Source organism: Aquarana catesbeiana, linkage group LG11, assembly GCF_042186555.1.
Source record: "Aquarana catesbeiana isolate 2022-GZ linkage group LG11, ASM4218655v1, whole genome shotgun sequence".
NCBI classification, from domain to species: Eukaryota; Metazoa; Chordata; class Amphibia; order Anura; family Ranidae; genus Aquarana; species Aquarana catesbeiana.
The window spans coordinates 276,827,136-276,843,349 of record NC_133334.1 but is presented as its reverse complement, the minus strand read 5'-3'; the positions used below and the strand labels follow the sequence as shown (position 1 = coordinate 276,843,349).

At 45.4% G+C, this 16,214-nt stretch overlaps 1 protein-coding gene across 1 annotated transcript in view; it reads left to right on the top strand.

Moving 5' to 3' along the window:
• WWP2 (WW domain containing E3 ubiquitin protein ligase 2) overlaps nucleotides 1–16,214 on the top strand; it is a 124,112-nt gene that overhangs the window by 15,634 nt on the left and 92,264 nt on the right. The window contains exons 3-4 of the mRNA XM_073605872.1: nucleotides 12,868–13,002; nucleotides 15,697–15,754. Of these exons, the coding sequence (XP_073461973.1) occupies nucleotides 12,868–13,002; nucleotides 15,697–15,754 (193 nt within the window). The remainder of the gene's footprint in view (nucleotides 1–12,867; nucleotides 13,003–15,696; nucleotides 15,755–16,214) is intronic.

Genomic DNA, 16,214 nt, shown 5'->3' with positions numbered 1-16,214 from the left:
TGAAGATAATCCAGACATTTGGCAGTGTCTGGGCTGGGCTTATATAGGAAAGTTTGAGATCACCTCCTGGGCATTTTCCTGCCTTTTTCCATCAGGTTGAGGTCACTTCCTGTGTGCCTCCTGGGCATTTTCCTGCCTTTTTCCATCAGGTTGAGGTCACTTCCTGTGCGCCTGCTGGGCATTTTCTCGCCTTTTTCCATCAGGTTGGGGTCACTTCCTGTGTGCCTCCTGGGCATTTTCCTGCCTTTTTCCATCAGATTTTCTGCGCAGGTGCGGGTTGGTGCACTGAGGCGTCTTTGATGCATGCTCAGTTGGGACGGAGTTCCTCTTGCGGCAACGCGCCATTGGTGCATGCATAGTAAGCCCTGGACTCTTACACTGGCTCAGTTTTCCAGCGGCTCACTGAGAGGCTGAGCCAGCTGCCGGTCCAGGAATCTGGGTGGATCCTGACATTAAAGTTGGGATCTATCCAGAGCCTGGACTGGCCAAGTGACGTCAGCTTACAGCAAACTTTAGCCCACTGTTGTCTGAAAACAGGAGAAGAGTTTTAGCCCTATTTCTACTTTTAAAGAAGGGAAATTTCAAAACTACCCTGGAAAGCTCATTTTTGCCTAGAGTACCTTTTAAAGAGCTTCCTCCCCCTAAGCAACTTCCTCCACACTCCATAGGTACACTGTGATGTCATTGCATACAATATAGGACCATCAGTCCTATATTGTGAGGATGACGAGGGCCCGCCCACAATCCAGAGTATCGGAGAGAAGAGTCCAGTGCTGGCTGCCGGGGAAGCTGGGCATAAAGTAAGTAAAGCTGCTTTCTATAGTACCCTAGGCAACAACAAGCATTCAATGCTTGCAGTACAAAGGGAGCCCCTCTACGAGGGTAGGTTTAACGTTCAGCTTTAAATTGTATTAAAAAACTTTTTTTTTTTCAGACAGGAAGTGAAGGATAATCTACCCGATGGGACATGGGAAAAAGAATCCCAGGGGTTTTGAAGCAGAAGATTCGCTTTTTTTTTTATGGTCTCTAGTAGGGTTCCACCAATACTAGTATCAGTATCGGTGCCGATACCAAGTATTTGCATAAGTATCGGTACTTGTGCAAATGCACCGATACCTGAAACCGATACTTTCAGGCTTGGTTCTTTGAGCTGTCAGCGGGTCCCCCCCAGTGTTAATGAAGTTCGGTAATTGGACCTGTCAAAAAAATAAAAAAGCAGCCAGCAATGTTTATTTATAACATTGCTCAGCCCTGAAACACTACAATAAAAAGAAACATTGTTTCTTTTTGTATCTTTCTGTTTCCTCATCTGCAGATCAAAGGGATGTTCAACAATTGTTCCTCTGTTTAACCCCTTATTAACCCTTAATTTACTCTAATCATCCTTAATTAACTCCCTATTCTCCTCCATTTAAATATTATTTTCCTGGTTTTTTTCTTTTGTTCACGTCTATTTTATAAACGACAAACAATTAAAACTTATTTTTTTGTTTGCTTTGTTAGTGAATATTTTTACAGATATATATTAACATATATTTACACATTTCACATTAAAAAAACGCTAAATTAGAAAAAAATCAATTTATTTCATTTGTAAATAACTTTTCAATGCTTTGTACCATTGCTGACAACTGAAGTTAAAACAAAACAGTTGCAGTCGGTATCGGTAATTGGTATCGGCGAGTACTAAAAAAAAAAAAGTATCGGTACTCGTAAAAAAAAAAATTGTATCGGTGCATCCCTAGTCTCTAGCTTCAGTGACATTATTTACCTGTAATGAAGGATGCCCCCATATTGTGCAGACAGCTGGATCCTGGAGAAATCTTCACTGCAGGGGTGCCCCGTCCTCTTCCTGTCGCTGAATCTCCGGGGCACAGGGATTTGATTGCATTCACTGTCTGTGAATGGAGGAAGGCCTGATGAGTGACAGGATTGTCTCCCCTTTTCACTCCCCTTCACTGCATGGGGTGCCCTGTCCTCTTCCTGTAGCTGAATCTCCGGGGCACAGGGATTTGATTGCATTCACTGTCTGTGAATGGAGGAAGGCCTGATGAGTGACAGGATTCTCTCCCCTTTTCACAGATGTGTGACAGTAAACGCAATCAAATCTTTTTTTTTTTTTTTCATTAGAGGGTGCCCTGTCCTCTTTCGGTGGATGAGCTTCCAGCACTCAGAGAGTTAATAGCGCAGAGCGCTGAGCTGAGCTGCTGTGAAAACAGTTCCCGATGAGGAATCCCCCCCCTCCTCCATTGAAAAAAGTTTGTTGCGTTCACTGCCTGTGACATATCTGTGAATAGGGGAGAGAATCCTGTGACTCACCAGGCTCCCTTCCATTCACACAGTGAATGTAATCAAATAACATTTCACAATGGAGGGGGAGGGGGCAAGTCACTGCAGGAGTGCCCCGTCCTCTTCCTGTGGCTAAACTTCTGGCACACAGGGGGGGTTAATAGCTTCAGGCTCTGGGCTGAGCTGCTGTGCAAACCGTCCAAATGAGGACCCACCCCTCCTCCTCCGTTGTGAAAAGTTCTTTAAAAGCATTCAGTGTCTGTAACAGGATCTGTGAATGGAGGAGAGTCTGATGAGTTACAGGATCCTCTTACCCTATTCACGGATCGTGTTATAGGGCAGTGAAAGAGATCAAAGAACTTTTTTTCACATAGGTCCTCGACTGGAGCTTTTTCCATGGCAGCACAGCCCTGAGCCTGAAGCTATTTAACCCCCTGCTGGAAGGTCATCCACAGGAAGAGGACGGGGCACTCCCCTTTGAATAAAAGTTCTTTGCATTCACAGCCTGTGACACATCTTTAAATAGGGAAGAGCATCCTGTGACGCACCAGGCTTTCCTCCCTTTACAGACCGTGAATGCAAAGACCTTTTTACAATGGAGGGGGCCGCCACTGCAGGAGTGCCCCGTCTTCTTCCTGTGGCTGAAACTCTGACATGCATGGGGTTGATAGCTGTAGGCTCTGGGCTGAGCTGCTATGCAAACAGTACCAGATGAGGACCTGCCACTCCTCCTCCGTAAAAGTGCTTTAAATGCGTTCAGTGTCTAACACAATCTGTGAATGGAGGACAGTCCGTTGTGTCACAGGATTCTCTTACCTATTCACAGATCGTGTTACAGACAGTGAAAGGAATCAAAGAATTTTTTTTTTTCATTAAGGGAGGGGGGTTTCCTGACAGGAACTTTTTCCACAGCAGCTCAGCCCTGAGTGCCCTATTAACCTCCTGAGTGCTGAAAGTTCATCCACAGGAAGAGGACAGGGCACTCCTCATTGAATAAAAGCTCTTCGCATTCACTGCCTGTGACACATCTTCCAGTAGGAAAGAGAATCCTGTGACTCATCAGGCTTTTTCTTAAATGTAGGAGGGATGGGACTTCAACTGGACCTTTTTTCACAATGGACGGGGAGGGGGCAAGTCGCTGCAGGAGTGCCCCGTCCTCTTCCTGTGGCTGAGCTTCTGGCACACAAGGGTGGTTATTAGCTTCAGGCTCTGGGCTGAGCTGCTGTGCAAACCGTCCAAAGAAAAACCCACCCCTCCTCCGTTCTGAAAAGTTCTTTGATTGCATTCAGTGTCTCTAAAAAGATCTGTGAATGGAGGAGAGTCTGTTGAGTCACAGGATTCTCTTTCCTATTCACAGATCGTGTTATAGGCAGTGAAAGCTATCAAATAACTTTTTTTTTTCAATAAAGGAGGGGTGGGTCCTTGACGGGAACTTTTTCCACAGCAGCTCAGCCCTGAGTGCTGGAAGTTCATCCACAGGAAGAGGACATGGCACTCCCCATTGAATAAAAGCTCTTGGCATTCACAGGCTGTGACACATCTTTAAAATAGGGAAGAGCATCCTGTGACTCATCAGGCTTTCCTCCATTCACAGACTGTAAATGCAAAGACATTTTTTTTACAATGGAGGGAGAGGGGGCTGCCAATGCAGGATTGCCCCGTCCTCTTCCTGTGGCTGAACCTCTGACATGCATTAGGTTGCTAGCTTTAGGCTCTGGGCTGAGCTGCTATGCAAACAGTACCAGATGAGTACCTGCCCCTCCTCCTCCCTTCACAGGATATGTGAATGGAGGAGAGTCTGATGAGTCACAGGATTCCTCTCCCCTATTCACAAATTGTGTTACAGGCAGTGAAAGAAATCAAAGAACTTTTTTTTTTTTTAAAAGGAGTAGGGGTGGGTCCTTGACGGGAACTTTTTTTCACATCTGCTCAGCCCTAAACCCGAAGCTGATAATCCGCTGAGTGCTGGAAGTTCATCCACAGGAAGAGGACGGGGCACCCCTGCAGTGAAGATTTCTTCCTTCATTACAGGTTAAAAAAAAAATACTGTAGCTGTAGAGCAAAAAAAAAAAAAAAAATAACTAATCTTCAGCTTGAACCATTTCCTACTTTATCCAAAAGGAAAATGTTGTGTATGGTAAATGTTGGGCTGGTGGGCTAAATGTGAATGTAAAAGATGTATAAAACTCTTTTATGAATACAAAATTATTTGATTAAAAATAAAAAAAAAGATTAGTTTTACCATATTGAAATTTTCGGTTAGGTTCATTCTACTTGGGGGGGGGAGTGATGTTGAGGTAGAGCCAGCCTGTCAGTTCCTCTGCCTGAATGGTGATCCTCTCCTTCCACAGAGGGCCCCATGAGGATGCCATGGCATTGGCCAGCTTGGTGCGTCATTCAGCACTTTGATGAACAATTTTGCATATAATATTTGGATGAATCTTAAAGTACAACTGCACCATCGCTTATTATTTTGAAGAGGGTCCCCCTTTAAAAATTTCAAATTCCTTTTTTCCTGGTCCAATAGAATTTTATGGATATGAAAGAGACATTTTTTTTTGGTCATTTTAATCGTCATCCACACAACGTGGCCACTGCACCATCCCTCGCCTCTCTCACAGACTCCTAATTGATCCGACTCCGGGCAGTCTGGAAGTGTACAGCCTTGTTCTGCTAATTTGAACGCACACAATGATCACACAGACGCAGGTATAGAATAGAGAGCCCTTACATCCACTTGTATATAATCGGAGCAGTGTATGGAAAGGGGGAGGATTGTGCACTGGGATTCATGGAGCACGTCTGTAGAGGGGGCCGGGGCGTGTTTGGGGGTAAATGCCTCCACACATAAGAACCTGAAGAGGTATAAATGGGCAGCGTTCATGCTCACACTGCATGTTTTGTTCATTATGAAGCTGCACATTGTATGGTTGGGGGGGGGGGGGGGGGGGCTGCCTCTTCTCTGCAGGGTCATACAATACCGGTCTGTCCTAGCCCTCTCCAGGTAGCCTGAGGTTACTGCAGTGAGTCATTCAGGGACACACAGCGTTCACAGGCTCATGTAACATTCCCGCTACAGGGATGGACGCTACATTCTTTTAGGCTGTCGCTGTGTTAATGGCAGAGGTGATAATGGCGTCCTCACGGGTTACAGACAGGTTTTTGTGCCACGCATATTCGGTGCAAAGTTCCCCAACGCTCTAGGCAGCAAAAGGAGTCCTAATAAAACTCGTCTCTGACATTCTCATATAAATCGAGGTCTCCGTTGTGTGCATTTTATTTATTTATTGCGTGCATTTCAGTGGTGCATAATGTACATTCACATCAGGCCCTGCTCCCAAGGAGCTTGCACAATCTAAGATACCTTACATGCATATATACAGCATGTAATAAAAAGAGTATATAGTGATCTCTGCAAGGATATGTTTTTATTGTGAATAAAAGGAGTAAAACTGATGCCGCGTGCACGCGACCGGAATTTTCGGCCTGCAAAAGACTCTCAATTTTTTGGTCGGCGAAAGTTCCTATCCGAAAATGCGATCGTCTGTGGCTATTCCGACGCGCAAAATTCCTACGCATGCTCGGAAACAATTCGACGCATGCTCGGAAGCATTGAACTTCATTTTCTCGGCTCGTCATAGTGTTGTACGTCACCGCGTTCTTGACGGTCGTAAGTTCAGCGAACTTTTGCGTGACTGTGTGTGTGCAAGGCAAACTTGAGCGGAATCCCGTCAGAGAAGCCGCCATATCTTTTTCGGACGAGAAGTCCGATCGCGTGTACGCGGCATTACAGGCATAGCACTGCAACCCAGTGCTTGGTATACGAGCGTGCACAATGTGAATCTGTGATGGCCGCGGGTGACATCACGTGATTCCCTTCCGTCCGTACGCATTTCGTCCCAGGGGGCGGGACTTCGTCAGCGGATCCAGGCACTGTGTTGCGGTGCTACGTTTGTAAGTTTTACTCCTTTTATACACAATAAAAACATATCCTTGCAGAGAGCGCTATATACTCTTTTTATTACATGCAAATTCGTGGTACCAGAGATCTTGTCCCAATTCACTTGGAGGAGTCCGGAGCGCAGAAAGAGGGATCCTTCCTGTCAGCTGAACCTGGTGATTGTATCCATCGACACAATAACCCACACCCCAGTAGGGGAAAGCATTTGTGACCCTATTCCTTCAGGGGTCCACATTGGGAGGTGAGCTGCTAGTATTTCAAGTGGTGGAGGTCCCTCACGGAGTAACCTGCATGTTTATTACAGCACTGGTTGGGGTTAGGGTTAGGGTTTTCCCTTGAAGAACAAGGTTAGGACTCAGGGATTGGAATAGGGACCTGCTCCAAAGGTCAGAAGGCGTGTCCCCAGAGGTCAAGGGTCGAGAGGTGTAGCTGACCCACCTCCACCGAAGTGTTCTGCCTACCCCAACTAAGTCGAGGAATGAACAAGTCGGGGAAAGCGCTTTGTGCAAACGAAGCTTTCCCCGACTTGTTCATTCCCCGACTAAGTTGGGAGTGGGTCAGCCACGCCTCTTGACCCTTGACCTCTAGGGACAGGCCTTCTGACCTTTGGAGCAGGTCCCTATTCCAGTCTCTGAGTCCTAACCTTGTTCTTCAAGGGAAAACCCTAACCAATTATGAGTGTCCAAAGTAGTGCTGTAATAAACATATAAAACATGAGGGACCTCCAGCACTTGAAATACTAATTGCTATTGCCACACTGGAATCGGATCGCATTCCTGTCCGGACCCACTGATCTGGGGGTGTCATTAACTTTGTATTGACACCCGCAGCTGTCTGTAGAGGGCATTGTGAACTGCCTGCAGGGGAGATTCGATGCAGGAAACCGCACTGAAATCATGCTGATTCTCGCATCGCAAGAGTGTGAACGCAGGCTCAAGCGGTATTAAAGCGGAGTTCCAGCCTGTTAAAAAAAAAAATTTAAAGTCTGCAGCTACAAATACTGTAGCTGCGGACTTTTAACCACTTGCCCACCGGGCACTTGAACCCCCTTCCTAACCAGACCAATTTTCAGCTTTCAGCGCTCTCACATTTTGAATGACAATTACTCAGTCATGCAACACTGTACTCATATGAAAATGTTGTCCTTTTTTTCACACAAATGGATCTTTCTTTTGGTGGTATTTAATCACCGCTGGGTTTCTTATTTTTTGGCACTATAAATGAAAAAGACCAACTTTTAAAAAAAAAACTGCATTTTTCTTTGTTTCTGTTATAAAATCTCATTTCTTAAGCCAGGGCAGTACAAATACCCCCCAAATGTACATAGCAAAAATTACACCCCAAACTATATTCTGCTACTCCTCCTGAGTACGGCGATACCACATGTATGGGCGTTTTCCACAGCCTGGCCACATACAGAGGCCCAACATGCAGGGAGCGCCATCAGGTGTTCTAAGGGCATCAATTTCAAATCGTATTTGACTACCTATTACACTTTTGTGAGACAGTGATGGCACTGTAGTGGCATGGATGAGAACTGATGTGAATGAATGTGACACAGATGAGCACTGATGTGGCATGGATGGGCACAGATGAAGCATGGATGAGCCATGGATGGGCACAGATGAGCACTGATGTGGCACGGATGAGCCATGGATGGGCACAGACGAAGCATGGATGAGCCATGGATGGGCACGGATGAGCCAAGGATGGGTACGGATGAGCCATGGATGGGCACGGATGAGCCATGGATGGAGCATAGATGGGCATATATGAGGCATGGATGAACCATGGATGGACACAGATCAGCGCTGTGGGCACTTCAGATCCAGCCCACAGCTCTGCTGCACCCGGCTCCCTCCTCTCCTCGCACACTGTACCGATCGGTGCGAGGGGAGGAGCTTACCCGGACATGCTCCGGTTTGTCGACAACTGATCGCTTTGTCATTGAACGGAGCGAACACGTGGTAAAGGGCCGCTGTCATTGGCCCTTTACCCCGTCTCGTGAAGCGCCGGGTCCGGAGGACCCGACGGTCACGGACATTTCTGGGTGCGGGATTCTGGGAGGATGTCATTGTACGCCCTCCCAGAATTACCTGACCACGCTGTAGCCGTCATGCTGGCACCGGCATCCTTACTAATGGAAACAGGAAGTGAAGCCTTACAGTTTCCTACTATGCATGCGCGAGTCATGTTGTGCTTTCTGAATGGTTCCCGCTGTCTTCTGGGACCTGTGTGTGTCTCCCAGAAGGCAGCGGGGAGAAGGAGAAGGGGCCGAAAATGACGTAGGGCGAAGTGGCGCCCTTACATGGAAGTGGTAGCGAGTACCTGCCCCCTCTGTCTCCTGATTGGCTCACTGGCTGTTATTGACAGCAGCGAGAGCCAATGGCTCCTGCTGCTGCCAAAAGCCAATCAGGGTTGCAAGTCCCCGGAGAGCTAAGGCTCTTACGGACATGGCTGGATCGAGAGGGGGGCTCAAGTAATAGGGGGGCTGCTGCACACAGAAGGTTTTTTTTTTCCTTCATGCATGTAATGCATTGGTGTAAAAAAAAACCTTCTGCCTTTAGAACCACTTTAATGATCTAGTGATTTAGTTGTTCACTTTTTAATCTCTGCAGTTGAAAAAAAATTATATTTGCAAGGCTGTAGAAAGTAAAGCTCTCTGCGCTCTTCCTTTATGGAAACCGGAAAGTATTGCATGTCTGCGTGCTTTCATTTCGGTTACACGGGGCTCCCTAGAATGGAGAATTAGATTTGCGCCTTTTTCCGTTCTGCCATCTGCAGTTTTGGGTGGTTGTACATAATCCTGAAGGATATAAAGTGGTTTATGAGCTTCCCCGGTGTACCAAGGGGGCAGGGAGGGCGTCAGATTTTGGCCTTTTTTTTTTTTTTTAAAGCCCAGAACACCTATGGGCACCTTGAGACGTATTTGTTCGGAGGTCACCAGCCTTGCCAGTAGCTCACGTGCACGGGGGGTGATCGGCACGCCTCGCCAGCCCCGCTCTGGTTTCGTGCCAAGGCTGACGTCCCCCTGTTTTTCGGAGACCTGAGAGGTTAAACTGGGCTAAGTGAAGGAAAGCTTTGTCCCCCCCCCCCTTCCCCAATTGGCCTGGGCGGCCCCTCCTAAATAAAAAGTATAATTGGCTTTCGTTCTCTGTGCAGCGAAGGCTCCACAAACAGCAGCCATGTAGTGGATACAGAGCGTTGCTGTACGCTGCCGAGGGGGGTATAGAATGCCCCTCTGTGTCTTGGGACCCCCCCCCCCCCCTTCTTCTTCTTCTTCTCTCCAAGGCTGTGTTTATTTAACTTCAAGAACAGAGAGGTGTGTGTAAAGCGAGCGAGGAGGAGGGGGCTAATTCCCCCAATTTGATACACCTTGTAAATGCAGCGGAGTCTGCTCTGGGCAGCCTGACTTCCTCCAAGTCATTAGTGTCATTAGAAGAAGGGGAGCCGCGCGCACAATGAGCTCTGTGTCTGCATGGCGGCTGCAGAAAGAACCATTCAGAGCAACGCGACACACCTCATCAAAACTCATAATCCGCACACTATACACCTATACCATCATCCGAAAACGCCAACCTTTCTGCATGTGAGCTGAACCGGTGTACTCCCAGATCCTCGTGCATCCAAACGCACGCAGATTGATCGTGTTTATTAAAGGATATCTAAAGGTTCCTTTTTTTTTTTTTAAACAAACATGTTATACTTACCTCCTCCTGTGCAGTTGGTTTTGCACAGAAGATCCTCATCTTCTGGGGTTCCTCAGCAGCGCCCCTGGCTCATCCTCTTTTCGAGTGCCCACGTTGGAGGGCCGCTCTCCCCCATGGGGAGTCGTGCTGGGCGCGCTCCCGTGTCTTGCTGCTGCTGCATCCACTGACACAGACAGCAGGACTCGGCCCCGCCCCCAGCTCATTGGATTTTATTGACGGCAGCGGGAGCCAATGGTTGCGCTGCTATCAATCTATCCAATCAGGACCCGAGACAGAGGCTGGAGCTGGTGTGCTCGTCCCCGTCCCTGGAAAGACCAGGTTCAGGTAAGTAAAAAAGGGAGGGGTAAATGAGAAATCCTGGACAGCCGCACTCAAAAGTAATCTTCGTTCTTTATTTAAGTATAATCATAAAAATACATGGCACAGCATCACAAAGCAGGAAAGCATCACAAAGCAGGAAACTGACGCGTTTCACACTGTAGTCAGTGCTTAATCATAGCTCGTCAGCTATGATTAAGCACTGACTACAGTGTGAAACGCGTCAACTTTCCTGCTTTGTGATGCTGTGGCATGTATTTTTTAATTATACTTAAATAAAGATCGAAGATTACTTTTGAGTGCGGCTGTCCAGGATTTCTCGTTTACCTCTCAATTACCTGTTACTTTCAGCATGGAGAAAGTGTTTGTTCCTCACAGACCTCTTTCAGTGTGGTGATATTTTTCTCTCTCTGCTACTTCTGGACTTTGCTCAAGTAAAAAGGGAGGCTCGGGGGGGGGCAGCTGCATCACAGGAGGTGAAAAACCTCGAGGGTTTACAACCCCTTTAATGCAGCACTAAAAAGGAACTTGCTGATAGGAGGAGAGAGCAGAAAGATGGGCTCCTAGGTTTACTGTTTTCTCCATCATGGTCCATTCAGCTGCATTGAAAGCGACAAAGCCTGTAAGTTTTACTAACTGCAGCCTAGAAAGACCGGGTTCAGGTAAGTAAAAGGGGGGCTCTGTTGCATCACAGGAGGTTTTTCACCTTAATGCATAGAATGTATTGGGGTGAAAAACCTCGAAGGTTTACAACCCCTTTATGATAAAGTTAAAAGCGATTGTAAAGAATATGTTTTATTCTTTTTTTAACCACTTACCGACCGTCTCCTGTACATATACGTCATCACTTTGAAGATGGATATCTCGGTAACGGCAACAGCTGCTGCCACAACCGAGGTATCCATCTTTAGGGCCGGCGGTTCTGTACAGGATAATGGTGGTCTCTGCTGGGGGTTTGCCGCGAGATCGCCGTTATCGGCGGTGGGAGAGGTGCCCACCCCCCCTCCGGCCGCTCTCCCGCGCCCTCCGCCGCTTACCGGAGCCGCCGGTAGCGGCGGAGGCGATCGGGTCCTCTCACTTCCTAGGTATGGAGACGAGTGAGGCTAAGATGGCCCCCACCCGTCTCCATACCATAGGACGGCGGAAGCAACGTCATTACGTCAGCTCCGCCCATTTGTCTTAAAGGCACAATTTTTTTGTGTCATTTTTTTCAAACGACTTTTTTTTTTTTTTTGCATTAAAGTCTAAATATGAGATCTGAGGACTTTTTGACCCCCAGATCTCATATTTAAGAGGACCTGTCATGCTTTTTTCTATTACAAGGGATGTTTACATATCTTGTAATAGGAATAAAAGTGATCCAAATTTTTTTTTTTTTTAAAAACAGTGAAAAAATAAATAAGAAAAAAAAAAAAAAATTTTAAAGCGCCCTGTCCCGGCGAGCTCGCGCGCAGAAGCGAACGCATACGTGAGTAGCGCCCGCATATGAAAACGGTGGTGTATGGCTGGACGTTTTTTTTGTTTTTTTCCCCCTGCAAGGTAAAGTCATAATGTGCTAGTATGTATGGCATACTAGCACATTATGTGAAACTTACCTTGAAACGCAGCTGCTCCAGCGCCGAGATGTCGTACATAGGATGCATTAAGGTGAAAAAACACAAAGGTTTACAGCCCCTTTCAGGTTTCGTATTTAGAGTAATAAGCTGTCAGGTTAGTAAAACAGCGATATCGGAACCGATGGAGCCTAGGTTCACATTGCTGCGGGTTAGAAATCGTGCGAGTTCAGCTGATTTCAACACGGCAATGTAGTCCGACTTCAGGGGCGATTTGACAGACATCTGTGCGGGTTCCTGCACAGACGTCTATACTAATCACCCCCCCCCCCCCGAAGTTGCCAAAAGTAGTACAGGAACAGGGGCGGACTGACCATTGAGCCACTCGGGCACTGCCCGAGGGCCCTGGGCCACTAGGGGGCCCCATCAGGGTTGCCGGCCTCAGTAAAACCAGGGACAGTATGTATAAATCTGTGTTTTTTTTACATCTGTCTGTGTATACTGTGTGATTGTATACTGTGTGATTGTATACTGTGTGTGTGTGTATACTGTGTGATTGTATACTGTGTGGCCCCATAATCTCCTATTGCCCGGGGGCCCCATGAGTTATCAGTCCGCCCCTGTACAGGAACTACTTTTGGGGAATCCAAAGTCAGCGGACGGTGCCATTGCCGGCAATAGCCACCGATTTGGCATGTAAAATCGAATGCCAAATCGCTCCAATGTGAACCTGGGCTCAATCGTACAATTTGTAGTGTGCATAGATTTGTAAAACAATGGGATAAAAGAATAAAACATTGATTTATATCCACCCTGCATGAAAGGAAACCATTCACTGTTTTTTGTCATGTGAATAGAAAACTATCTTTTTACTCCAAAAGCATTTTATTAAAATAAATTTGAAAAAAAATCAGATTTTTGTTTTTTAATTTATTTTTTTAAATCATTGGTTTTTATCCATCCTGCTTGCAAAATGTATTTGCTAGACGGTTGTACATTTTTTTTGTGAACATTGCTGCTCTCTTTGCTTTTGCAGTGAAGAACACCCCAATGCGGCTCAGCATCCAGGCAGAGCACAGAGTCAGCGCAGAGTCCAGAGGGAAGCAGAGCATAGAGCGGGACTTAGAGCGGGACCAGGCCTGTGTGGACCCGGGATCAGCGCCCGAGGATGGTGAGTACACAACACGTGCGGCTCCTCTACCCTTACCCTAGTAGGGTGGATTTACTAAAGGCAAATAGACTGTGCACTTTGCAAGTGCAGTTGTTACAGAACTTCGTAAATGAGATGAAGCTTCACTCTACAAAGAATGGCCAATCACATGCAAGGAAAAAAAAAAGAAAAAAAAAAAAATGAAAATTCAGGATGCACTTGGGCGAAAACCGAAACTAAAATGGACAGTTTTTTAAAAATATATTTGTATTTTTATATATAATTGTATTCGACTTTTTAAATAATAGTTTTTGAAGCGCCTTTGCGTTACAAAAAGCGCAAGAAAAATGCGTCCCTTTCAAGTGATATTAAAGTCTTATTTTATTTGTTTGTTTAAAGATGATAAACATGTTATACTTACCTCCTCTGTGTAATGGTTTTGCACAGAGCAGCCCCGATCCTCCTCTTCTCATTTCCCCTGCCGGTGCTCCTGGCCCCTCCCTCCGAACCGAGCCGCTGCGATGTGTGTCCATTCAGGAATGGAGCTGTGGCTTGGCCCCGCCCACTCTCTCCTCATTGGCTTACTGAATTCGATTGACAGCAGCAGCAGCCAATGATGCCTGCTGCTGTGTCTGAGCCAATCAGGAGGGAGAGTCCTCGGACTTTGTGGTTCAAAATCGGGACAAAATAACGCGTTTTTTGGTGTCCATTTTTTTTTTTTCTATCAGCAAAACCTTGTAAACCCTATTTTCTTTGGGCAGCCCATAGATCGTGCATGCCTAAAAAAAATTGAATTTTTGCTTGCACAGGATTGGATGATGGAAGTCAGCAGAGCTTCCCCTTTTGCAGAGTGCACAGTCTATTTGCCTTTATTAAATCAACCCCTGTGCACTTTGCAGATTCAGTTGCTTAGGAGCTTACTAAATGAGGGGAAGCTTCACTTTGCAAAGAATACCCAATCACATGCAAGAAACAAAAAAAAACAGCATTTGTACTTGCACATGATTGGATGATGGAAGTCAGCAGAGCTTCCCCTCATTTAGGCTGCATTCACACCTGAGCGTTTTGTAGCTTGAAGCTCAAAAACGCTGGAGGAGAAAAAAATGGATAAATCAATGATTCTCTATGGAGACGGTTCACATATCCACTCCATGACGCCTGAAGCTCAAACAAGTTCTGGAGCTTTTTTTCGTCGCTCGGATCGGGCAGATTTGGGTGTTTCTGGCGCCTTTCTATTCTCATAGAAATAAATGGAAACATGCCATTCGCGCGTTTTTGTGTGTATTTGTGCGTTTTGTCGTGCGATTTTCTGCTCAAATGAAAAATTTAACAAATGAAATATAATAATATATGACTAAATAAACGTAAAATAAATACACAAATAGCTAAAAATCATCATACATAAGTAAAATAAATGAATAATTAGTAATAATACATTAATAAATAATAATTAACCTCTAACCTTAAAAAATATTAAATACATTATTATTTTTATTATTATTAATATATTATAATAATATATAATATATTAATAATTATAATAAAAAATAAATAAATACATTACTGTTGTTATATTAATAATTTATTTATTTTGTGTTAGGGTTGGGGTGTTTGGTTATTTATTATTATTTTAAAGCGGAGTTCCACCAAATTATTATTATTTTTTTAAAGTCAACAACTACAAATACTGCAGCTGCTGACTTTTAAAATAAGGACACTTACCTGTCCAAGGCGCCCGCGATGTCGGCGCCCGAAGCCGATCTCTCCCTCGGCTCTCGGGTGCTGCTGCCGCCATCTTCGGTAAGGGAATCAGGAAGTGAAGCCTTGCGGCTTCACTTCCTGGTTCCCTACTGCGCATGCGCAACTCGCGCTGCGCGAACCCACTGGTCCCTGCTGTCTTCTGGGAACTGTGTGTCTCCCAGAAGATACCGGGGGGGGGGGGCAGAGAAGGTGCCGGAAGTGGCGTAGATACCCACGGGTGACTCGGGTATCTATGCCTGGTAGTGGGAGCACAATACCTGTATTAGACAGGTATCTGCTCCCCCCTCCCCTCTGAAAGGTGCCAAATGTGACACCGGAGGGGGGGAGGATTCCCGAAAAGTGGAAGTTTCATTTTTGGGTGAAACTCCGCTTTAAGGGGTAAGGGTTAAAGCTAAAGGTTAATTATTTATTTATTGTTACTTAGTATTAATTTATTGAATGTATTTGTTTTTTTATTTATTTGTGTATTTATTTTACATTTATTTATTATTATTCATATAATAATAAATAAAATAAAAATAAATAAAATAATAATACATAACCCCAACTCCTAATCCTAACCTAAACTGAACTCGAACCCCTTACCCTAACGAAAAAACATTCTAATAAATTAATAATAATAATAAAAGAAGAGATAAAAAAGCTAATGTAAAAGCTAAAAAAGCTGAACTACCTAGCAACAAATGATTCTCTATTGGCTAATAAAAAAAAAAAAAAAAAAGCCAAAGCCCAAAAACGCTGCATAGAAACACGCAAGACGCGAAAAGATGCCGGAAAAGCGCTCAAAGACGCTACGCTCAGGTGTGAATGCCGCCTTACTAAGCTCTGGAGCAACTGCACCTTGCAAAGTGCACCGTCTATTTGCCTTTAGTAAATCCCCCCCCCCCAGTGTGAGTGAACAAGAGCCTGTGCTGGTGTCCACACCCCGGTGACCGTGTCGCTCTTTCCATACAGAAACGTCGGACGGCGAGATGATATTCGAGAACGGTCACTTCGCTCTGGACAAAGTCAGGTCTGTATTCTCACATCCATGTCATTCATTGTATCCATTCAATGGACTTGTGTTCACCTTCCGCATCATAAAGGCGGCTTTCATTATAGCTCCAAGCTTCATGTCTAGATGTATATAAGGTGTGTGTGCATCACTTCAAGATCCCGGAATTCATAAACACACACTTGTATATACAAAGAGAGAGCATGAATCTGTGGATCATCCATCCCCCTCCCCCCCCCACAATTTAAAGCCGTAATAAACCCAAAAGCAAATATTCCTTATATTGCAGCTTTCTGATTCTTAGATGGGATGGCTGCATTAGTTTTCTTTTTTTTAGGCTTTCTTTCTTTTATTTTCACCAGTAAGTCTGTTTTTAAAAAAACAAGCTGCCCTGCGAATGTAGCCGTTAACAGTGTTGAGACAAACCATTTAACACTGACAAGGGGTGCTTACAACGATCGACTTTTATTTATTCATG